The 26,215-nt window shown below is 35.3% G+C and overlaps 1 protein-coding gene across 1 annotated transcript; it reads left to right on the forward strand.

The window, feature by feature from the left end:
* The first annotated feature begins 3,301 nt into the window (after window positions 1-3,301).
* LOC129918660 (armadillo repeat-containing protein 2) lies at window positions 3,302-23,522 on the forward strand. The gene is made up of 9 exons (XM_055999287.1): window positions 3,302-3,760; window positions 3,875-3,977; window positions 4,036-4,229; window positions 20,430-20,722; window positions 20,797-20,931; window positions 21,026-21,753; window positions 22,118-22,301; window positions 22,355-22,600; window positions 22,662-23,522. The coding sequence occupies exons 1-9, from the start codon at window positions 3,469-3,471 to the stop codon at window positions 23,406-23,408; spliced, it is 2,922 nt and encodes a 973-aa protein (XP_055855262.1). The 5' UTR covers window positions 3,302-3,468; the 3' UTR covers window positions 23,409-23,522.
* Window positions 23,523-26,215: the final 2,693 nt, after the last annotated feature.

Here is a 26,215-nt window from a genome sequence, read left to right on the forward strand (position 1 = left end):
TAGGAAACAACCTTGCCCAATTACTCGTGCACTTAAAACTTTTAAGGGCGTTCGAAGTATGTCATTCGGTGAGTGGGTCAATGTCGGTGTTGTCGAACTAAATATATAACCCTATTCACTCTCGGCGGCGTTAGTATCAAATTTAAGATTTTATTTAGCTCGTTTAATCTTGTCTGCAACAAATCACTCGACATACAAGAAAAAAATCGTTCGATAAAAAAAAAACTCGTGTGGTTTATTTTTTTTTTAATATAATTGTGATAGATAAGTGATTGTGTTTGTTTTTATTTTTTTGTTGAAAAAAGTCCAGAGGTGGACAGAAAAGATAAATTAAAATCCCAATAATTTTTTGTTAAAGCCTAGCATACACAGATCGCGACACCTAAATTTTAGCTAAAATTTTTTTTCCGTTTTTCTTGAATTATTTTTCGTCCGCTTATTTGTGACCAATTTTCGCAAATTAGCTTAGTTCAAAATAATTTTTTTCTCTATAAGATTTAACGTTCGAAATGAGATAATTTGCAAAACTACTTCTTTGGAGCTCCAGGGAAAACAGGCTATTAACCAAATTAAATTGTTGATCTTTTAAAGTGTTTTAAAAATAAAATAATTAACTGATCTATTGGCAGCAAAATAAATTCATTGTTTTTGAGAGTATGGTAATGGTAAGTCGACGTTTTATTTGTCAATTTTGATGCATGATTCTGTCACTTGTTCAAAATGGCTATATTGTGCTTACAATTAGTACCATGTTGTCATCAACTTTACGTCTGGAAAATTAGTTATTTGCTTATGGCAGGCAAGGCAAATAGATTCAACGAAGAAGAAAGCCCAGCAATCTCAAATACAAAAAAAAAATCGAGTTAGCTGGTTCTTGCATTTAGGTGACGATATATGTACAATATTGTAAGTATACAATAGAAATATACCCTAATGGGAACAAAAAGACCTATAGAATTCTTAGAAATGAGAAGAATAAATAGGACTTATTGAGTTTTTGTAGAATATTAAGGTTTTAAAAAGGCTTTAATCATAATTTTTTTTGGTCCTAAATAACTACCCAAAATGGGATTTTTTCCGATAACTGACTATTTGGGGTCTTAAGTAGAGGTTATTTTCTTCACAAATTAAGTGATATTTATGGCCTATTGAATCTAAGCAAAGAATGTTTAGATAATATTTAGGTTTTAAATAGTGCCAAATGTTCGACTCGTGCACGAAAACGGTTCTATGGTACCTAGCGTGGCAGTACACTTATTTTTTTTAAACAAGATCGTAAGACTAGTTTTTGAGAAAAACAAATCCATTTTGGTTGCATGGCAAGTATAGGTACCTTAAAATTCTGCTCCTTAACAAAAATTCAATTTGCATTCTAAGCATAAGAAATCACTCAAAACCTTTACCCCAGAAGGTTATCCCTTGTCGAATCGACAAACGCATTTTTAATTTTTGAAATTTCTCTAAAATTATCCCTTAATAATTTTAACTTACACCCTTAGGGCCAGTTGTACAAACGTGGTTCAGCCTCGGATCAAGAATTTAACTCACCGATTTCGGCGGATTAGCTGTGGATCAACTTTGGTTCAAGGATGGATTTAGCTATTTCAACCTATATGAACCTAGAACCAGTGCTAAAAATCAATTTTACCACCGAATTCAGAAGATAATAGTTTCTGAAACACGGATTAAATATTTGTACAACTGGCCCTTATTTTGATTTGCAACTACTATCAATTGATAGTTGATAAAAATTTAATTTCGATAGCTTATTTTGCTTAGTTCACAAATGTTTTGAAAACGGAGAATGATGATCTCCGTTGTTAATTGAAATGTAATTGTAATTCCATTCAAAAGTTGTCCAGTTTTCCCATAAATTAGGTTTTAAAACACCAAATTTCAGTATTTATCAACAATAAATTGATACTTGACAATCGCAATACGGGTGTTAACGCCAAGAAAACATGATGATATCTGCAATAAATCTGAGCAAGTTTTTAGTAAGTACATAATATGTTGGAAGATTTTAGTGGAAATTCAGAATCAAATTCATCATAGCTCGGGTAGAGTGTTTTGGATGGACTTTGGTCGACTTGACGATTAAGTGTGGGTTTGGAAAATCGCTTCATTGCTTTATGCTGTAGCAGAAGATAGGGACATTATTGTTATATACAGTATAATTATATAGGGGAAGTGGGGGCAAGACCGCCTATGGGGGCAAGACGGTTTTCGTACTATGTTGTATGAAAAAAAGTAAAATTGCCAACACTTGCAATATAAAATAGGTGCCCTTTGGTACGATCGATCACGTCTGTAAGTTTTAGCAATTTCGGTTAAGACCCCGAAGAGAAACGGTAAATTTTATAATTTTTCATCAAAATGTTATCGTTCATGTGAAAAGTCAGTTGTATTTTTGACACTGAAATAATTAAAATTTTTAACTTTTCCTTTTTTTATAATAGAAAGTGCATATTAAAAAGTATTTTTCTTCGAAAGAAGGAGTCATAAAGATAAATTTAAAAAAAAATAATACAGAACATCAAATATGATATGACTGGGGCAAGACCGCCCATGGGCGAAATTGGAAGCTCTGGTAGCTTAAACAAAGTGAAAAAAGAAGTTCACCGTTAAATCTAGCTAAGCTAAGAAACCGGCGCCAAACAATACTGTAATTGATGATTCTGATGAAGAGGACTTTGCAGATTGTATTTGTACCATCTATCTGCAACTGTTTTCTTGTTCCAATGCAAAGTATTGTTGGATTAAGTGCAAAATATGTTCCAAATAGTACCAAAAAGCTTGTACTGGAGTGAGAACTAATAAAAATATAGTATAATTGTGTTATTATTACAAATAGGCTGCATTTGAAACAATAGAAACGGTCTTTCTACCAACAAAATTTGAGTGCGGTCTTACACCCATGTGGGGGCAAGACGGTTTTTTGTTATATAGGGGATGTTTTTTCAAATAGTATTATCTTTTGTTCAGTATATTTTTATTTTGTTTATAATTATGAAAGTTTCTGCAAAAAACATTAAACTTAATGAATAAAAACTTTATTCTATTTAAAAGATGTTTTTTATTGGTTTTTAAGACAGTCAAACACTAAGTGGGCGGTCTTGCCCCCACTTTCCTTACAGTATAATTATTGTTATATACAGTATAATTTCTTTTACAAATCCTAAACTTGCCCTAAAGTACCAAGCAAAAAAACATACCTGCGATGCCTATATTGATTTTATTTACTTACTGCAAAAGTATTAGTCGTTGGCATGGCACGCAACATCGTCCAAACGAAAAATAAGTTCTAGTTTTCTAATCAAACGCGGAGAACGACATTTAAAAGGACATTTGCCAACGAGTTGGATATAGAATTTGTAAAATTTTTCCATAGAATTTCAAAAGATTTATGGATAAAAAGTTGTTTCAAATGGTTATCAAACTCGAAGCTAATTAGAACAAAAAACCAGCATGGAATCATCCAAAAACCCATCGGAGGATGGTGGAAGCAGCTCAAAATTGGGATACCAAAAGACACGCCGTAGGTCGCGTAGTATGACTCCATTGTACAAAGCCAGTTCAGACAGTGGAAGTAGTTCATTTGATTTAAATGGGAATTTGTCAGAAGAAATTGGAACTGATTTTCGAGGTTCAAGTCACCAGCTTCAGATTTCAAATAGGGTTGATCAAAATTGTTTTCGGAAGACCACAGCCGAAATGATTAGTGAGACACGAACCATGTTACTTGGAACCAGTAATAGTGGTAGGTTGATTTATGAATACAATTTCAACTGTCGAGTATGATTGTATTGCAGAAAATTCAAACACATTTTATTCATATTTGGTATGCTAATGCGATACGTGTTTATTATTTAAGGTGTTCGCTTAGTCAGTACTCGTCGACCTATAACGCCCAGGGATCCCCGTCGACAATTATACGGAAAAGCTGCTCCACCCGGACGCCCACCAAGTGCATTTTGGTTTGTAATTTAGCTATGACATTTTTAATAAACGAGTGATAAACCTTTTCAATTTCAGCCTTCGGTATCTTCAATCGGAAGTACGCAATCTACCGGCCTTGGATCCAATTTCGATTTCATCAATAGATAAGGATTTCAATAAACCATGTCGTTCACAATCTATGGGTCCCAGATTTGATTCATTTGATACAAAGCTACAACGGAAGCTTCCTGCGCTTCCACAAAAAGTCAGAACCCCTCCCAAACAAGAAGGTGAGTATTGTTTTTTCTCATTAACCTACCATACAAGTAGGTTTAAGCTGTTAAGCCCTCCAAATAATAATTCTGTTTGGGTATGTACAATGTACATTAGACTGGGCCAAAAAAATAAAATATTTTTTTTTTTTGAAAGTTACTTCGAAAATCTTGTTCAGGATGATGAAAAAAAAATTTGGTGAAAATTTGAGCCGTTAAAAATAATTTTAAGAGGTCTATCATCGGTGTTTTTTATTTTTATACATGATATGATGTGTTACAACAGAACTGCTAGACGATCAAAGTAAAAAAAAATTCTGATCATTTTTTCTTATATAAAACTAGCTGACCCGGCGGACTTCGTTCCGCTTTTTTCTTGTATTTATTTTCAATTTTTGGCTTTGTAATGTGTTAACCTTTTCCAATACAAAAAAATCGGGCCACAACTTGATATATGGAACACAAACATAAAATTGTACATATAAAGTATTAAAAAAAGCAAACCATTTGTCTGACAGCTATCTATTATAATTTTAATTGGAATGTGTACGAAGTTTCATAAATATTATTATTAAGGTATAACAACATAAATCTTCAGCGGAAAGCAAAATGGTATTATGTCCTTAACAGATCCTATATGGAGTTACAATAATTTTGCTTTCCCAGGCGATATGTATGTTGTAAGCATTCCACTGTTTTTTTCTGTTATTGGCACGGGTTTTTTTCGTCAAATAGTAAAAAAAAGTGTTTTTAAAAACAAAATCTTATGTGTCTCGAACTCCTTTCAATCACTTGCAATCGCTACTAAAATTTTCAGTCAAATAAGGGTTTCACCTCGGAATGAATGCTAATAGAATTTTTTTTGCTCAATACCTTCGTTTTGGCATTCCATAACATACCTCAAAAGTCTAGAAAAATCTCATGTCTGCAAGTCGCGATTTTCAAGCTCAAATCGCGAAATGGAGATTTTCAAAATTAGAATTTCAAGAATTACATAACTTCGAGGCATTTTTTAATGCTGATTACAAAAAAATTTTTTTTGATTTTTGACATAAGTTATAGAATATCCAAACAAAGATACAAACAAAAAAATTAGCCTATCAGCACTAATTATAAGATTGTACCAGGATGTTTTTTAGTGCATATCCCAAAATTGTCCCTTTTCTCAAAAAATACCAATTTTTCATGGGTATGAATGTTTTTTTCATTGCATTGTTTTGATTCTTAATGATAATGGATATGAAAACCTTCAAGAAAAATTTTGTCCCTCTACCATAACTTTTAAGGATTTTTCGGTAGTAAGTTTGCAACTGTTATAATAATATGGGTTGACAATTGAAAAACAGGTATAACTTTTTTCAGAGACGTCAGATTGTCTTGATCTTGTCTAGATTTTTTGGCATCAGCATTAAAAAATACCTCGAAGTATTGTATCATATGTGAATATAATACCATTGTCTTTTATTGCTTATTTTGAAAATCTTCATTTCGCGCTTTGACCTTGAAATTCGCGACTTGCGGACATGAGATTTTTCTATACTTTTGAGGTACAGTGCGGTTCACATGGTTAGACGCACCAATTTTCGTTTACATAAATTTCATTTTTTTTTGTGTGTGTGCAAGAATAACCAAAAAAATTGTATTTATTAGAATGGTTATTTAGTTCTTAATAGAAAAACAAAAAGAAATAGTGGGTGAGTGGAAGTTAACGGTACTTTTTAGTCCTTCTTGTCCGTGATGTAAGAAAAAGGGCAGCTTTTTTCGGTTCACATGATTAGACGCACACCTTAAATTAGTTAGTTTGGCGAGATCTATTGCACTGATTTGATTAAATTTGGAAGATTAAACATCAAGAAGTTAATTTTTAGTGATTTTCATTCAAAATCTGTTAAAAAAATTTCTGAGCGCGAAAGAATAAGGGATAAATGACGCGTTGGATTCCAAAGGTCTTTCCATTAGCCCCATTGCCAAAAAAAATAGGATGAAGTGACTATTTCGAGAGAAATTATTTAAAAAACAGTGCATCCTACGAAAAAAACTTCAAAGGAGGAACAATAGAAGCTTTAACACCCCAGGAAAAATGAAAATTTATGAAAAAAGCGTCGAAAACAGCTCTATCCCCGAGCAAAATTTAAGAAAAAGCTCGGCTAACGGGAAGAACATCAACTTTTCGGTGATTTTTTTTTAATGCTGAACATCCTAGATTAAAATAAAACCTAAGAATAGTTTTTAAAAAGCACAATTTGAAAGAAACAGCGGATGGAGACAGGGGCGTACACTCCCTTGGGGCAAGCGGGGCGGTGCCCCGGGGCCCCCGACCGACCCCAGGGCCCCCACTGGAGACAATGCAGAGAAGGAAACTCTTAGCATAAATTGAGTTACGAATGGAGACAAATTATGTCATTCAGTGTAATGTATAATGCATTGGTAGCCACACAATATATGTATATTGATTTTAAAAAAAGGTTACCCCAGGGGACCAAAAAAAAATAAACTGCTTTTTTAAAAGAAAAGTTACCTATAATTTTATCTTAGGGCCACAAAAAATATTACTTGAAAAATCTTTGCCACCACAAATAATACATTAGGGGCCCCAAAAAAGCAAAAAAATAATATTTGACGATCTTCAAAAGTGGTTCAAAACAATCAAATGGAAAATTAAATATAAATTCAGGGGCCCCAACATAAATACATCAGGGCCCAAAATAAAAACATTACGTTATTGGTGGCATTACGAATATTACTTCAGATCAGAGGCCCCAATACCTTTTAGTTCTTGGCTCCAAAAAAATTATATTATATTTTAGGGGCCTCTAAGCACCTAATTTTGAGGCTCTAAAAATAATTTTTCAGGGGCCCCAAAATGAAAAAAATTATGTCTGATGATGGAAAATAAAATATGTATTTATTACTTCAGAACAGAAGCCCCAAGAACTATCAATTCTTAGCTAAAAAATGTTTATTTTGGGAGTCTCTAAATATTTAATTTTGGGGGCCCCTAGTACAAGTGCTTACTACTTTTATCAGAGACATTTTAAGTAAGTATAGCAAAGTGCATTACGAACATATTAAAACATTAAAATAAACCTTAAAATAAATAAGCCATACAAAAAAAAAACGTATGGCGTATACGTAATTTTTTGTGTAACTAAGGGGCCCCCAAATATCAAAGGGGCCCCAAAATTTAGTCTTACCCCGGGGCCCCGGCGACTCAACGTACGCCACTGGATGGAGATCGCACGTCTTCACATAACGTGGGAAACAAGTTTTTGATGTTTTTTTAAATTGGCGAAATGTGTTTTTTCTAATGAAAAAGAATTTAATTTGAATTGTTCTCATGGGTATTTCCACAACTTTCACGATTTTCACAAGGAGGAAAAGTTTTTGACACTTCAACATTCAAGAAAAGGAGGAGTAATGGTTTTGGGAGCCATTTAATATTACATTCGATTTAGTTTTCGTTTCAAACCGCTCTTTTTTTCAAACGGCGATTTTTAAAGACTATTTTTAAGTTTTATTTTAATCTAGGATGTTCAGCATTAAAAAAAAATCACCGAAAAGTTGATGTTCTTCCCGTTAGCCGAGCTTTTTCTTAAATTTTGCTCGGGGATAGAGCTGTTTTCGACGCTTTTTTCATAAATTTTCATTTTTCCTGGGGTGTTAAAGCTTCTATTGTTCCTCCTTTGAAGTTTTTTTCGTAGGATGCACTGTTTTTTAAATAATTTCTCTCGAAATAGTCACTTCATCCTATTTTTTTTGGCAATGGGGCTAATGGAAAGACCTTTGGAATCCAACGCGTCATTTATCCCTTATTCTTTCGCGCTCAGAAATTTTTTTAACAGATTTTGAATGAAAATCACTAAAAATTAACTTCTTGATGTTTAATCTTCCAAATTTAATCAAATCAGTGCAATAGATCTCGCCAAACTAACTAATTTAAGGTGTGCGTCTAATCATGTGAACCGAAAAAAGCTGCCCTTTTTCTTACATCACGGACAAGAAGGACTAAAAAGTACCGTTAACTTCCACTCACCCACTATTTCTTTTTGTTTTTCTATTAAGAACTAAATAACCATTCTAATAAATACAATTTTTTTGGTTATTCTTGCACACACACAAAAAAAAATGAAATTTATGTAAACGAAAATTGGTGCGTCTAACCATGTGAACCGCACTGTATGTTATAGAATGCCAAACCGAAGGTATTGAACAAAAAAAATTTCTATTAGCATTCATTCCGAGGTTTACTCCTTTTTTTCACCTAGTTTGACTGTATCATGATATTTTTTGGCTGTTTAGAAAATTCAAAAAGTAGCAATCTTTTTTTGTAAATTGTACCTAAAGAAACCGGCTTAAAATGAAAAGATTCCGTCTTAATTCTATACATACGTCTAAATATTAAAATATTTTCTTAAATCATTTTAAATTAATGCGGAAATTGTATTAATAAATTGGTAGTTGAAACAACTTAAACAAATTTTAAGTTTCAGTTTATCATACCAATTTTCAACTGTGAGATATAGCTTAGTGGTAAACAATTTTAATTGAGGAAATAACATTTTAAAGAGTTAAATCGTGTTTGTTTTTATTAGCCTTTATTAACTTGACAGCAGCGCCACGTACCAGGCCCAACAGGGGCTTACACACCATTGGGGCAAGTGGGGCGGTGGTGCCCCGGGGCCCCCAACACGCCAGGGCCTCGTAAGGAGACAATGCAAAAAGATAAGATACTTGACATGAATCACTTCGGGCACAAGAGAGACACATTATATTTTCAGTGAATTGGTAGCCAGTCACATAATATTTAATCTAAAAAAAAAGTATTACCTTAGGGGTCCCAAAAAAAAATTGCTTTTTTGAAAGAAAAATTACATATTATCTTGGGGCCCCAAAAAATATTACTTACATAATTTTAGCGCCCAACAAATGATAGGTACATCAGGAGCCCCAAAAAAAATAAGTGGGCGTATACGTCCTTTTTTATTTGTTCTTATTTTCTATCAAAGTGGCCCCAAAAATGTAGTCTTGCCCCGGGGCCCCGACAACTCAACGTACGCCCCTGGGTCCAACTTTGAAACAAAGCCTGTCTCGAATGAACCTTATCAAACGCAAAAAATTTCATAAAAGTCTATACAGCCGTTCGGACTCCAAATATGGAATTTAACTATAACTTGACAACAGCGTCAAGTCTTTCTATATATAATTTGACAACAGCATACAGTTATAATTTACAAAACATGGACGGAACTTATCACACAAACGAACTTTCACAAAAATCTGTCAAGTCTTTCGGACTTCAAATATGAAATTTGTCTATAACTACTTCGGCAACAGCGCCACCTACCGGGTCTAATTTATGAAACAAAACATGTTTCGAATAAATTGTATCAGACACAAAAAGTATCACAAAAATCAAAATATGTAATTTTCCTAGAACTTGACAACAGCGCCACTAACGACTGTCCAGTCGCTCGTTCAAAATATGCAATTTTCCTAAAACTTGACAACAGTGCCAACTACTGGGTCCAATCATGAAACAAAACTTGTCTCGAATGAACCTTGTCATAACACAAAATTTCACAAAAATCTGTCCAGTCATTCGACCCCACCTATGGAATTTGCCTATAACTTGAAAACAGCGCCACCTATCGGATCAAATTATGAAACAAAACCTGTAACGGATAGACCTTATCAAATAAACAAAATTTCACAAAAATCTGTTGTTATTCGACCCCAAACATGGAATTTGCCTACAACTTGACAGCAGCGCCACCTACCGGGTCCAATTATAAAACAAAACCTGTTTCGGATGGACCTTTTCACATATATTTCACACAAAATTTCAGAAAAATCTGTCTAGTCGTTTAGGAGTAGGGCCACAAACAAACGCACAGGAGAAATATATATAATATGTAGATACAAACCATAACTCTGATTGATGTGCCAATGCTTTACTTATTTGTCCTCAATGAAAGTCAGAGATATACATTTTATCTGTGCAGTCCATATGTGGATTTAATATCACAAGACGAATAATTATTTGTTTCACTCAAAACCAGACTTTTTTAATTATTTTGAAAGCTTTACAAATTAAGCTTAGTTTAAATTTTTAAAAAGCGAGAGTGGTTTTTTACTCGTACATATTGACAGCTATGTAAAGATGCAAGAAAAGGTATTATTTTTTTTGATACAAACCATCTACATATTAATACCTTTCAAACAAAAAAAACATTACCAAAATCGGACCAGCCAAACGCGAGTTTATCGGCCACACACACTAAACGAACTCATTTTTATATATAAGATTAAATTTCCGACAAAAAAGATCTGATTGAAAATTTTCGTCAGACGAGCCGTATTCGAGTAATTAAGCTTTTTAAATCGAAGTGTTTTTTCAATTTGACTGTTTCACTTTGGAATTTTGTGATGAGCAAATAAGTGAATAGAAAAATAAAACCACGACAGATTCTTATAGGAAATTTAATTCTCTACAAAAAAGGTCTCATAGTAATTTTCCCTAAATTGAGTTCTGAAGAAGTTATTCACAATTTAAATCGAGAAAAAAATTAAAAAATCAATTTTTAAATCGTGAATAACTTCTTCGGAACTCAATTTAGGGAAAATTACGAATAGTCCAGTAATTTTAGGTTTTATCTGCGGAAAAATTCCTACTGGGCTGAATTTTGGTATACAGCTCAATGACGGCTTTGTTATGAAGATGTGAAAAATCGACATTGATATCGTGTCCGCGTTAAGAGTTATAGGGGTCAAAAGGTAAAAAAAAACTGGTTTTTCACGATTTTAAGCAAAACGGTAAGTCTTATCAAAAAATTTTCAATGCAAGAATTGTAGACCAGATTATTATATATAAAAAGTGTCATGACACTTTTTTTCCTAAGATCCACCGTTTTTTAGGTATAACGATTCAAAAAGTCGAAGTTTAGTTGTAATCGTCATAATCCTATTCCTGAAAAAAAAACTCCTAACTGAAAAGTTCCTGAAATTTCATTATTTTTTTAGCTTGAATTTCGTTCCTCAACTGTTAAGAATATGAGGAAACCAAAAAAAAAATGGAAATTTTCGCCATTTTTCCGATTGGGGCCCTTCTCCCGAAACCATTTCCCTGGGAATTTTTGTTTAGAATATGTCTGAAAATATACAGGGCGTGCAATAGAGAATGAACAACCCTAAAACGGCTTATAGCTACACTTATGATTGTTCTAAAAACAGATAGAAAAAAGTTCTATCGCAACCAGTTCATAAAATATGGACTTTTTTTCGTTCAGTGTATTTTAAATTTTATCATCTTATGTTTTCGTTCACTACAACCACGAATGAATGAATTTTATTTATTTCTTTTTTTTATAATTTTCTACAATAATTGGATGAGTACATAAACACTTTAAAAATTTGATAGCTATTGCACATTTTCGTAAAAAAAATTTTGAAATCTGTTTTTTGATGCAAAATGTAAAAAAAGTATTTTATGAAAAATTTTGGCCACCTAGGTTTCTATAGATTTATTTTATACCATAGGTGTTTAAAATTTTTCACGAAATTCAAGCTTAAAAAATAATGAAATTTCAGGAACTTTTCAGTTAGGAGTTTTTTTTTCAGGAATAGGATTATGACGATTACAACTAAACTTCAACTTTTTGAATCGTTATACCTAAAAAACGGTGGGTCTTAGGAAAAAAAGTGTCATGACACTTTTTATATATAATAATCTGGTCTACAATTCTTGCGTTGAAAATTTTTTGATAAGACTTACCGTTTTGCTGAAAACATTTCAATTTTTGTGACCTTTTGACCCCTATAACTCTTAACGCGGACACGATATCAATGTCGATTTTTCACATCTTCATAACAAAGCCGTCATTAAGCTGTTATGAATTCAGCCCAGTAGGAATTTTTCCGCAGATTGGACTTAAAAATGACTAAAATGACTGGGCTATAAGAGACCTTTTTTGTAGAGAATTAAATTTCCTATAAGAATCTGTCGTGGTTTTATTTTTCTATTCTATGACAGAGGAAGTGAGCAGTGTTTTCCTGTTCGTCCTCATTGCCGCAGCCTCTACATAGATCATACGTACTAAGCCCAATTTTCTTTTTGTGGTAGCCCAGTAGGTTATGTCCCGTTAAGATGCCTCCTATAAGGAAGGTTTATTAAGTAGTAAGATCTTATCGGATGTTTTCTAGTCGTAGTTCGGCCATAGTTTCCTGGTGTTACCACAGGTATCTACGAGGTTCCATCTTTCATAGGTTCTTTGAAAAATATTATTGGCGATATTTGGTTGCCGAACACATCACTGTAACCGGGAACCCAGCAGAGCCTCACATTATGCTGCATACCAAAGAACCCTAAGCTCTTCTTCGCGACACCAAGAAACAAGCTTTGACTTGATTAAGGTGGCAGAGATCGCTTTTATTGCCGCTTGGCTATTACCTAATGAAAAGGGTGATGTCAGCAGATGATATCGCCATCATGGGTATTTGTTTAGCATCATTTATCACTGCCAACATCTCGGCTTAGAAGACACTGCTATAATCGGGGAGCCTGAAAGAACTGGCATGGTTGAGGTCTTATGAGTAGAAACCTGCACCAACCTCAGTATTCATTTTCGAGCCATCATCAGTGAAGATGGCGATATAGTCAAACTCATTAGAGTAAGGTAAAAGAATTTCAAAAGTATTGAAAAGTTAAAAAAATTTATGTTATTAATGAATTATGAATGAACGATTTTTTATAAAATATGTATGGGGTAGACCTTCGACAAAGTGGTTATTTAAAAAATATTTTTTTGTCTCAAAATTGTTGACCGTTTTCAACCGTTTTTTATTTATTTCTTTTTTATTTTGATAGAAGGTGGATGAAATTTGTAAGATTTAAAATAGAAAGACCAACCCCCAGTGGAGAAAGTAGGTACCGTCATCACTATTATTAACCAATGTTTAAGTGAATGAATTAAGAAAAAAATAAAATCAATTATGGACAGGGAAAACAGAATATCGTAAACCGGGGTTATTTGCGCCTATAAGGGTTACTTTGCACAATAGACATAAATTATTGTTCTCCATTTGATGCTCAGGATTTATGCGTTTTGAATATCACAAGTACCGAAATTTAAACAGAAAATTGTATGAATGATATAAAATCCTAGTCATTGGTCATATCTGTAATTGGTACGAACTGTTGATCTCTGTGTTAAGAAATATAATTGAATTTATAAGACGGTTTGTTTATTACTTTGAAAGTATGCGCAAATATAACCCGAAGTTCTCTGGTGGAGCAAAGCAACTCGTTCCCTTGTAACTATGCTCAACTTTTCAACTTAAGAAAAGTGAACCTAAACAATTAAAGAAATTGAACTCGTTTAATGGCCAATTTCATAAACATTTAACAGGCTTTTAAACTTTTAAACGACGTTTTTTGTATGGAACAAACGTCATTTTAATGTGAAAGCCTGATAAATATTTATAATATTGTAATGTTTTATTCCGGGTTCACAATAAAACTTATTTTGTTTATTTAATTTCCACTTATAATTCCGTTCAAATAAGAACACACTTTATTTCAACTCAATTTACTTTTATTATTCGCTCAAACAAACACACTTTTAAATCACAGTACACATAAAAAGGTAATATATTCCGAACTGACATTGGTCGCCAGATTGTCAAAACATGACAATTTGGCGACCAATGTCAGCTACCGAATTCTTAATTGTTTAAAATACCGACGAAAAACGCACAAAAACCGATAAACCACGCACACCACTAATTTTTAAACAATTATTTACCATTTTCCGCGATGAAACACGAAGAAAATTTGTTATTTTTCAATTTATAATATTGTAACGATGAATTACTGAACTACTTTTAAGATAAAAGTCTGAACACACTACCTACTACTGCAAAGGTAGAAATGTGAACGGACCTTTAATAATAAAGAAACTACCTACCCTCTGAACACATCCCAAAATATCCAACTAGACTGGAAGTATGAAGCGCCCCCTCTTGGAAAGGAAATTTCGAGAAGCAAAGACGAGAACCTTCGAAGACATTCTCGAATCTCGAAATTCCGGTATAAAAGGGCAGCGTAAACACCGACCGGATACAGTTTAATCTTGAAAGTGAAAGAGTACAGTACAAAGTGAAATAAAGTGTTGCGAATTGTTAGTAGTAAATAAAGTGATTTAAAAGTGTGTTTGTTTGAGCGAATAATAAAAGTAAATTGAGTTGAAATAAAGTGTGTTCTTATTTGAACGGAAATATAAGTGGAAATTAAATAAGTTTTATTGTGAACCCGGAATAAAACGTTACAATATTTTTAAATGACATTTTATAAATTAAAACAAAAACAAATTTCCTGTTTACTGCGATTGAAATATAAAAATTAAAGGCCGACCTGACAGATTGGTGCCCATTTTTGACAAACAAATTTTGACAACGTTCGGAATATATTACCTTATTATGTGTACTGTGCTTTTAAATCACTTTATTTACTACTAACAATTTCCAACACTTTATTTCACTTTGTACTGCACTCTTTCACTTTACAAATCAAAACTGTCCGGTCGGTGTTTACGCTGCCCTTTTATACCGGAATTTCGAGATTCGAGAATGTCTTCAAAGGTTCTCGTCTTTGCTTCTCGAAACTTCCTTTCCAAGAGGGGGCGCTTCATACTTCCAGTCTAGTTGGATATTTTGGGATGTGTTCAGAGGGTAGGTAGTTTCTTGATTATTAAAGGTCCGTTCACATTTCTACCTTTGCAGTAGTAGGTAGTGTGTTCAGACTTTTATATTAAAAGTAGTTCAGTTATTCATCGTTACATTGCCCCCCTCTTAGGATTGTTCGTCCCGAACAACTCCATTGCTTCTTTCACCATTATAACGATGTAAACGGTCACAATGAACTACCTTTAGTTTGCCTCTTACCCCTCTTTGTATACGGTAAACCACATCGTTAATTCTGGTCATTACTGTGTAAGGGCCTTCCCAGTTTTGTTGTAGCTTCGGTGATAGTCCCTTTTGTCGGTGGGGTTTCCTGGTTTGGAAAGGCAAATGCCTCAGGCCATTTGCTGAAGTAGTCCATCACTACAAGGATGTATCGATTTCCGTTGTTGGTTTCGGGAAGAACCTGCTACGTCTATTGCAATTCTCTCAAAAGGTGCACCCACATTGTACTGCTGCATCTTGCTTTGGATTTTTCTAGCTGGTCCTTTGCTAGCGGCACAAGTATCACATTTTCGGCACCACTTTTCAACGTCTTCTCTCATACGTAACCAGTAGAATTGCTGTCGTAGCTTTTCCAGCGTCTTGTTGATGCCTAAATGGCCTCCAGAAATTCCACCGTGCATCTCTCGGAGAACATCATTTACCTTTGACTGAGGTATGACTAGCTGCATTACATAAGATTTACCATCTGCGGATTCCCACTTACGCCTGAGTAGCCCTTCTTGCACATGAAGTGAGTCCCATTGTGCCCAATATGCTTTTAGAGTGGGGCTTCGGTCGGAAATGTCGGCCCATTCTGGTTTCTCTTGATGTTCCTTCCATGCAAGGATGGGTTCGATGTCCGAATCTTCCTGTTGGGCCATTCTGAGTTCTTCATTACTCCAGCCGCAAATGGGATCAGCTCTCGTTCTTCTTACAGCGACAACTTCCTTTTCTTCTAGTCGTGTGCAATGCTTGCAGTCTTGCTTGCACGGGCGCCGAGATAATGCGTCTGCATTTGAATGCAGCTTTCCTCTTCGATGTTGAATCTGACATTGATACGTCTGAAGTATCTCGATCCATCTTGCTACTTGACCCTCTGGATTTTTGAAGTTCAAAATCCAATTTAGTGCACCATGATCTGTGCGAAGAAGGAACTTCTGTCCATAGATGTACTTATGGAAGTGCTTTGTTGCCAATACTAGAGCTAGAAGTTCCCTTCTGGTCACGCAATAGTTTCTTTCTTGTTTCGAGAGTAGGTACCTTGCTGAAATAGGCAACGACCTTTTCTTCTCCGTCATGAACTTGCGATAAAACAGCACCAACTCCAACATTACTTGCATCTGCATCAATGATGAATTGTTTGCCTGGAGTCGGGTAGGCCAGCACAGGAGCTTCACATAACCGCAGCTTCAGTTCCTGAAAGCTTTTCTCACACTCACCTGACCATTTAAAGGGTTTACCCTTCTCCGTAAGTTGGTGCAGGCTTTTGGCGATTCTCGCAAAATCCTTCACAAATCGTCGATAGTACGTTGCCAGACCGAGGAAACTCCGAAGTTGATGCTTGTCCTGAGGGGTTGGCCGGTTCTTCACAGTGTCAACTTTTTCAGGATCAGTCTTCACTCCTTGGGATGAGATGATATGCCCCAAATATTTAGCCTCGGTCTTGAAAAGTGCACATTTCTTTGGATTCAACTTAAGATGTGCTTCTCGTAGCCTCTGGAATACAGCCTTTAGGTTTTCACAATGGTCATCAAATGTTTTTCCGTAAACGATGACATCATCCAAATAGACTAGGCAAGATTTCCAGGTTAATCCATTCAAAACGCACTCCATCAAGCGCTCAAATGTAGCTGGGGCATTACATAGCCCAAACGGCATGACATTAAACTGCCACAGACCATTTCCTGTGGAGAAAGCCGTCTTTTCCCGATCTTCTGGATGGATTTCTACCTGCCAGTAGCCACTCTTCAAGTCCAAAGTCGAAAACCATTGTGCTCCTTCCATTGCATCTAGAGTATCGCTGATTCTTGGCAGTGGGTAGCTGTCTTTCTTCGTCACATCATTCAGCCTGCGGTAGTCGACACAAAATCGAGTGCTTCCATCTTTCTTTTTGACGAGAACTACCGGTGATGCCCAAGGGCTTTTGGAATTTTCGATCAGCCCGTTCATTGTCGATCTTCATTGTCGATATCATTTCTTCAACTTCACCTTGTTTGGCCAAGGGGAGACGTCTTGCTGGTTGACGAATCGGTCTAGCATCTCCTGTATCGATTCGATGCTGCACCAGTTGTGTTCGGCCGTACTGCCCGCTGGGTGAAGAGAAGATATCAGCATATTCGTGAAGAAGCCTTCCCGCAACATTAAGCTGATGTTGACTCAAGTTGTCTGATTTAAGAATTTGAGTCTTTAGTTTCTCCGAGTTCATAGTCATCTGTGTGTCCACCTCGTTGATCTTAGTTATTGCGGCCACAGATTCACATTGCCCAACAACTTCTCCTTTCTTAAGCTTGATTGGGTACGGTTTGATGTTAAGAATCCGTACAGGCACCATGTTGTTCTTTGGTGCCACAAGAGTCTTCCCGATGATGATGTTTTCGGAACTCTGCTCAACTTCTGGTTCGACCATGAGGTATCGATGGCTTCCACAGTTCCCCTTTAACTTCGTCCACACAAAAACTTCTGAAGAAGGAGGCAGGCACATGTCTTCTTTGATAACAGTTCTAATTGTTGTTGAGTTTTCGCTGCCATAGACCATTGGAATCTCTACATTTCTGTATTTCAGGACTTGATTACCGATATTCAAGATGATTCCATGCTCCTTCATAAAGTCGATTCCAATGATGCACTCGTCACATATATCTGCCACCAAAAATACATGTGAAAACTTAAGTTCTGCTATACGGATCTCAAGACGAACTTCTCCGTACACTCTTGCTGCTTCTCCTGTGGCGGTCTTCAGACGATAGCTGTTGGTGTTATGTAGCCAAGTCATCTTTACCAAGTCTCTTCGTACAATAGAGGCGGTGGCACCGGTGTCAATTGTAGCCACGTGTTGGTTATTGTTTATGGTTGCCTCTACTGTCAGACTTTTGTTGTCTCGTTTAGTCTGTGAGACTTGAATTGTGGTTCTGGGGCCATCGATACCAGAAACCAGCTTCTGCCCCTCGAAGTTGGTTCTTACTCGTTTCCCGAATGGGAATTAAGTTGAGGATGAGTGTTGGTTGTATCGCTTACCTGTTGTTGGGCAATATTCCTGTTTCCACAGTGCTGGCAAGCAGTTCTTGGTGGCAATCTGCACTGCCGCTGGAGATGTCCGGTCTTGTTACAGTTCCAGCATCGAGCAGCTCCGTCTCGCTGGTTTCTTTGGAATGCGAGTTTTTGACAAGAGCATTCCTCCACTGCAACTTCTCTTACCCGATAAACGCCTTGAGAAGCCTGTTCTGCTGCTTCCATAGTTAGTGCAAATGCTAATGCTTCAGGAAGGGAACGTTTTCCAGCTGTTCGAATCGCTCGCTGAAGATTTATATCAGATACAGCACGAACAAAGGCTTCTGTCGCAAACTGATTGATAATGTCGTCTCCTGCTGTCGGATATGCAAGATGAGCTAACCTTTCAATATCAGCTTGGAGTTGTTGCAGAGTTTCACCTCTTTTCTGGACTCTTGTATTGAGTTGGACGCGGAAGACCTCCTGCATATGGCCATCTCCAAAGCGCTTTTCAATGACCTGGACAAGAGCGTTAAAGTTACCATTCTTTTCTGGTGGTAAAGTTTGTAACAACTCAGCAGCAGGACCTCTAAGAGCAAGAGTCAGCGCTATACATTTGTCTTCGTCATCCCAGCCATTTGTTGTGGCAGCTGCCTCAAACTGTTTCTTGTAGATTGAGCAAGAGCTTTGTCCATCAAAGATTGGTGGATGCATTTCCTTCTTCTTTGGATACTCACCAGAACTTTCTCGGATCTTAATTTTCCGAACTTTGTCAAGTTCTTCGGTAAAACTTTGCATTTTCACTTCCATTTCTTTAAATTTGTCATCGAATTTTATTTCTACTTTCTCGAGTTTTTCTTCAACTTTCTCAAACTTTTCTTGAGATTGTTTTTCAACGCCTTTGATTGAAGCATCAAGAGCAACGAACTTGTTCTCGATCGCATGAAGCTTTCGATGATGTTTTTCTGTTCATCTAGAAGGTTCTTTTGCTGTTCCAATTTTTCCAGAAGATTCTGTTGTTCACTCTTTTGCTCTGTTCGTTGTTGTTCCATTTGTTCTCTTTGTTCATTGCGTTGTTTTTCTAATTGTTCTCTCTGTTCCTTGCGTTGTGTCTCAATTTGTTCAAGAAGATTTTTCTGTTCATCCTTCTGTTCATTACGTTGTTCTTCCAATTTGGCAAGGAGAACAGCCACCATGGACGACATATCGGAAGTATTACTTACTTGTTCTTCTGTCATTTCAATTTCGAATTGAAATGTATCCAAATTTTCGTTCTTCTGGGTTAAATAATCCTGCAGGCGAATAATGAGGTCATTTTTCGATCCAGCAGTAGGAAGACCTCGCTTAGTTAATTCCGCCTTCAGCTCAGTCAAACTTAACGGATTTATATCTTTCCCATTTTAGCTTCTTAAAACGCGAGCACTTTTACTGATTTCAAAATGTTTTGAACTTTGTTTATTGTTAAAACACACGCGCACTTTTTATATTATTCGCGAAATTATCTGATTCGCACAAATTAATAAGTTTTATTCCACTTTTCTGACACCAATGTAATGTTTTATTCCGGGTTCACAATAAAACTTATTTCGTTTATTTAATTTCCACTTATAATTCCGTTCAAATAAGAACACACATTATTTCAACTCAATTTACTTTTATTATTCGCTCAAACAAACACACTTTTAAATCACTTTATTTACTACTAACAATTTCCAACACTTTATTTCACTTTGTACTGCACTCTTTCACTTTATAAATCAAAACTGTCCGGTCGGTGTTTACGCTGCCCTTTTATACCGGAATTTCGAGATTCGAGAATGTCTTCGAAGGTTCTCGTCTTTGCTTCTCGAAACTTCCTTTCCAAGAGGGGGCGCTTCATACTTCCAGTCTAGTTGGATATTTTGGGATGTGTTCAGAGGGTAGGTAGTTTCTTGATTATTAAAGGTCCGTTCACATTTCTACCTTTGCAGTAGTAGGTAGTGTGTTTAGACTTTTATCTTAAAAGTATTTCAGTAATTCATCGTTACAATATAATCAAAAGTACATTTTGAATTTTCTGACTTATTTGAACCTCTAGGCTAAAAAAATAAATGAGAATAAATCAGAGACAATGCCCTATCTTCAAATATGCAAAAAAAATCAAAATCGAAAATTTTGTAGGTAGGGCCTTTACGAGATTATGGGCAGTATAGTGAGTCCACCTACCATCTGCATGTCAAATTAGAATATTGAATGAAACATAACAATTAAAATATATCCTTAGTCAAGCTAGTGTTTTTTATTTTTATTAAGGTCTAACACGCAACCCAACTACTATTAAATCAACCACTAGGAATTCTCGAAATCACCTAGATTCGACAACTAGCTCAAAGGATACTGATGAATCCCCATGCTTACTGCCCAGTCAAGATGAAAATGAAAATACATTACCGAATATTGGAATAAATATCCTCTCTTCGCGAAAACTTTTTACAAGAAACTATGATTTATTAGCACAAACATCAACAGAAACTCTTACGGATATGTTAAAGCAGCACTCTGGATTAAAGGAGGTCACCGATGAAACTGTGCAGCACATTAATGCCGTGAGTTTTATATATTTCGTTCAAATGACCAATTTATAGATAATATTTTATTATTATACATACAAAATGTTAAGATTTTATTGGAGTTGTACAATCGCATTAGGTGTACAGAGGGTTGTTGGCGCACTGCAGTTCTTGGAGGTTTATATGGTCTGGTCGAATGTACATCAGCAAAAATTTTACTTGCTGTAGCAAGGGTTGTTCTTGGGGTCTGTATTTTCAAAATAATGATATAAAAAAAAAGTAATAAACAATAATTGGCATGCTTTTTGTTTAAATTTCTCGAAAACTTTAAACTCACAGCTTCGAGTAACTGGAAGCAATCTCACTGGAGCTTGCAAGTTGGTATTTAAAGTGGCTCGAAATGAAGCCAATGATTATTTATTTCACGAAACCGACGTGCCTGAGCTACTAACTGATGGACTTGGACGTGCGAGCCCATTAGATGAACCAGAAGCTTGCATTTATGGTTACGGCGCAATGCGGTTCTTAACAAGCGAGAACCAACGACACAGAGACACAGATGCTATGGATTATAGCAGGAATGATAAATTTTGGGAGTCACCCTGTGAATTGCCACCCAAACCATCAACAGCACCTGAACGAGACACCAAAACGATTAGTTATCAATTTCGCAATAAGCGTCAGAGCTCTCTCAAACAAATTTCTATCGCACAAAGGCTTTCGAAGCATGGGGCTGTACAACTAATGGTTTTGCATCTCCAGATAATAAATGAGGCTGGAGCGGTACAAAAACTTACTGGACCACCTTTACATGCACTCTATCAATTATCTGCAGCACTTAGAGCCTTAGCTGGAGCCCAACAAGCTTCAAAAACGGAATTTGATAATTTAAGGGCTCAGTCTGCCCATGATAGAGCGTCAGTAGATAAAATGACTAAATACTTTGGAGAGACAACTCCAGAAGTTGACTTGATTCATCTGGAACTAGCATGTCCACATCTTATAAAAGCTGCAGAAATTTCAATAGGAGAGTTAGAAATTCAGGCTAACATTGTAAGGACTCTTAGGTAACACTCGAAGAATTTACAAAAATTAAAAATAATATGTATGTATGTATACAAAATAGTAGTAAGTAATTAATTTATTGGTTTGTTTCTTTTAATACTATTCACAAATTTTACAATGAATTTTAAAGCTTTAGCTTTGCCGTCAGCTCGGTTGGCAAATTTAAATGATAATTTAAAAAAAAAAATACATTTACATTATCAAAAAAGAAAAAAAGCAAAAAGTATATAAAAATGACTATAAATATTCAGTTACAAGTAGCATCCTATATTTTAAAACGTCTTTCAGAAAAAGATAGAGTTTCTTCCATGTACACATAGAATTGTTTAGCAGAGAGTATACAAAATATAAATGTATTTTTTATAGTGTCCTTTCGGAGGACATCAGGTGCTGTGAGGCTCTTTCTGAATTTACCGGGAAAATTGGCATGCTTTTGGGACCAAGTCGACAAATCACTAATGATTTGCCCGAAAAGCTTTTATCTGTACTAAGTAGATTGGGATACATTCTCGGGAATATCTTAGCCCGTTTTGATAGTGCAAGAATGCAGGTAAGGCTTCGGTCTAAATCTAAATTTAAATTTATTTAAAAATCTTTTTATAGTTTTATCTTAACGATGTGGCAATGGAATATCTGTTTGATGCTCTGGACTTTTACTCTAAGCAGAAATTTACTTTACAAAGCCAAATGAGTGACACTGTTGTGGATGTTCTAGTCAAGTTGATTCGCGTCATTGCAAACATGGGAGTCAATTGTGAAGTAGGAATTGGGCTAGGAAGAAAACCTGGTCTGGGTGAAATATTGCTACGTGTTATGAGGAGAGTGAATCAAATCAGAGGCACAAATATGGTACACTGTTATTAAAAATAATATGAACTTGAATCTTTGAAATTTTTGTATCTATTTTAAGAATTCTGATATTCAAGAGCTTCTTAATGCTACACTAGGAGCTCTTCACAACCTGTGCTTTTATCAGGACCAATCATCTGATTCGTACAGTTCGAATGACGAAAATTCTGAAGGAAGTATTTACAATGTGCTTAGCGAAGTAGGACCTCTATTATGCCAGAATCTACGGAATGGTCAAGATTCAGTGCGAATAGAAGCAATACGTGTATTAGGAAATCTAAGCCGCAATCAAATAGCTCGAGTAGCATTTTGTCAAGCTGGTGGCCTTAGGACAACTGTTCAATGCTTAGGTTCTCCAGATTATAACCTAAGGACAAGTGGCATCGGAGTGTTGGTTAATTTGTTAGGAGATTGGGAAAACCGTACACCGTTTATAGAGCTACAAGGGCAACTGATTCTAATGGAAATGCTCAAAACATTTCTTAGTCAAGAGGACTGGATGATCGCTGGTATTATATGTCAAGCTTTTTGGAACCTTCTTATAGACACACATAATGTGATCAACGTACTAGGTGAAGAACAAACCGATGAGTTGTCAGATATTTTGGCTGAATATTTAGATGAGCACAGGTTTTTTAAGGATACCAGTCCGGATGCTATGTGGGAACAGTTTGCATTGGTTGCAACTGACTTATTAGAAAGGATTCAGTCAAAGATCGATTCACAATTCCAATCATTTGAATTTGATAGCGGGACTGATGAAGACGATGTTCATATTGAAGGCATATCTGATGATCATATTGTTTAATCAATACACGAATATCACTTTATGTTGTAATTGTTATTAAATTGTTCGTAGACTTACCTAATTAGGTTCATGTTTGTATGTGCAAATATTTATTAAACGATTGGAAATCGGAAACAGTATTTTATTTTAAAATTAGTAGAAAAAACTATTTACAAATTAGTAGATGTCAACAAAAGATAAATGATGAAAAAATCATTAACCACGATGATGTGCATTAGGCATTAGGATCGACAAAAAGATAGGATGACAGGATGAGGAGAAGCTGCTTTAAGGGTGAAGTACGTCTTTCTTTAAAATCTTTAAAAAAATCGCCTTACAAAAATTCTTGTAAAACAATGGCATTACTTATATTAATGCTATTCCTTTTGGAAAATCAAACATCCATTTCTTATTTTCTTTTTTTCCAAAAACTATTTTCAAAATCAAAAATTTTTAAAAGAAAAAGCTTGTTTGTTTTTCATTGATTTGCATCATAATGTACCTATTAATATTTGCGTGATTGGATTTTAAGGACAATTGATGTAATAAAGGATCTTCTTTAAATCCGAGGTTATGACCAAGCAATATGGTAACTAAGTATACCCAATCAACCAATGTTTTACACTTGTGCCCCATTGAAAACATCAATGTAGGTATTTACACGTAGATTAAACCTTTATTTCATCAAGTTTGCTTATAGCCCAGTAATTTTAGGTTTTATCTGCGGAAAAATTCCTACTGGGCTGAATTTTGGTGTACACCTACGTTACGACGTTGTAATGAAGATGTGAAAAATCGACATTGAAGTTTCGAAGGTGTTAGAAGTTATAGAGGTCAAAAGGTCACGAAAATCAGTTTTTCGCACGTCGCGAGATATAAGCGAAAAATTTTCGTGACCTTTTGACCCGTATAACTTCTTACGCCGGCCGGCACGATATCAATGTCGATTTTTCACATCTTCATCACAACGTGCGTCGTAACGAAGGTATATACCAAAATTCAGACCAATAGGAATTTTTTCGCAGATTGGGGTTAAAAATGCCTAAAATTACTTTAATAGGTACTAGATAGATAGATAGATATTCTTTACTTTTTCATCATAATATTTAACAATTTCTATACTTAAGAATAAGGACATGGCAATACTGTCATCTGCCTGAGATGACATTTCATAATATGATTTAAAAAATAAAAGAAATAAAATGCAAAAAATTATGAAACATAAGAAAATTTTAACAAGATCAGCCATTTCGAGGTATCCGTTCGGAGAAAGTTCCGAAACGATAGCCCGTTCCGATCGGAACTTACATTTCTTTCAAGGTACCTATCCACTTCTGAACAAAAAAATAAAGCATACAATCGCATTCATTTGACACATGTGTCAGCGTGATTTATTCAATAAATAAAAATCCTTGTGATGCTCAAGTCTTCTTAATTTCAACCAACCTCTCTTGCTGAGGTTTTGTCGCTGATTGATTTTTTTAATCTACACTAAAAAATCAAAATTGTATTTACATTTTTATATTTTTTTACTTGCGATATAGGTACTATATATCAAGTTATGCATTCGTACAAAAAAAAAGTTGAGATAACATTTTTCCATGATATTACGATGGTAGACAATGCCAAAAAAGTGGGTCCCGGAAGTCCGTCTGTCTGTCTGTCAGTCTGTCAGTCTGTCAGTCTGTCAGTCTGTCAGTCTGTCAGTCTGTCAGTCTGTCAGTCTGTCAGTCTGTCAGTCTGTCAGTCTGTCAGTCTGTCAGTCTGTCAGTCTGTCAGTCTGTCAGTCTGTCAGTCTGTCAGTCTGTCAGTCTGTCAGTCTGTCAGTCTGTCAGTCTGTCAGTCTGTCAGTCTGTCAGTCTGTCAGTCTGTCAGTCTGTCAGTCTGTCAGTCTGTCAGTCTGTCAGTCTGTCAGTCTGTCAGTCTGTCAGTCTGTCAGTCTGTCAGTCTGTCAGTCTGTCAGTCTGTCAGTCTGTCAGTCTGTCAGTCTGTCAGTCTGTCAGTCTGTCAGTCTGTCAGTCTGTCAGTCTGTCAGTCTGTCAGTCTGTCAGTCTGTCAGTCTGTCAGTCTGTCAGTCTGTCAGTCTGTCAGTCTGTCAGTCTGTCAGTCTGTCAGTCTGTCAGTCTGTCAGTCTGTCAGTCTGTCAGTCTGTCAGTCTGTCAGTCTGTCAGTCTGTCTGTCTGTCTGTATAAGGAGCTACAGCCTAAACGGATGGACTGATTAATGTCAAACTTGGTATGTAGCATTATTTGGCGACTCTCCAGAGGGGTTTTTGGAATTAATTTTTTTGGACCAAAAATAACGGTACTTGTCATATACCGATTTTAGTAAAATTGAAATATCTCGAAAACGGCTCCAACGATTTTGTTTAAAAAATTCAAATGTTAGTTTTAAGCTAAGGTCTATCTTTCAATGAAAATTTTTTTTTTTTTTAAATCATTATTAACGGTACCTGCCATAGAATGGTTTTTTTCAAATCCGATTGTCTCTTAAACTGCTTATTCGATTTCAACAAAACTTTTTGTGAAAAAGCATTTATACAATTTAAATATAAACCAAAAATAAAATTTCCAAAAAAAATAATTTTTGGATTTAAAAAAAAAAATTTGAAAATTTTTTTTTGAAAAATCAAATTTTCGAAAACGGGTCATGAAATTTTTTTGAAATTTTGTTTTTAGATGTTGATTAGTGATTTCTACAAAATGGCATACCAATTTTATTTTAAAACTTTTTTTCCAAAAAATTATTTATAAAAAATTAGTTTTTTAAAAAACGGCTCTAACGATTTTCAAAAATTTTTTTCTAAAAATGCATGTTAATATCTCAAT

This window comes from Episyrphus balteatus, chromosome 4 (genome assembly GCF_945859705.1).
Source record: "Episyrphus balteatus chromosome 4, idEpiBalt1.1, whole genome shotgun sequence".
Classification (NCBI taxonomy): Eukaryota; Metazoa; Arthropoda; class Insecta; order Diptera; family Syrphidae; genus Episyrphus; species Episyrphus balteatus.

Excerpts from the sequence above, each read along its gene's own strand:
- LOC129918660 (XM_055999287.1), top strand. The coding sequence starts at position 3,469 with ATGGAATCATCCAAAAACCCATCGGAGGATGGTGGAAGCAGCTCAAAA. Across the intron at positions 4,230-20,429 it reads AACCCCTCCCAAACAAGAAG|GTCTAACACGCAACCCAACT; the intron begins GTGAGTATTGTT and ends ATTTTTATTAAG. Across the intron at positions 22,601-22,661 it reads AAATCAGAGGCACAAATATG|AATTCTGATATTCAAGAGCT; the intron begins GTACACTGTTAT and ends ATCTATTTTAAG.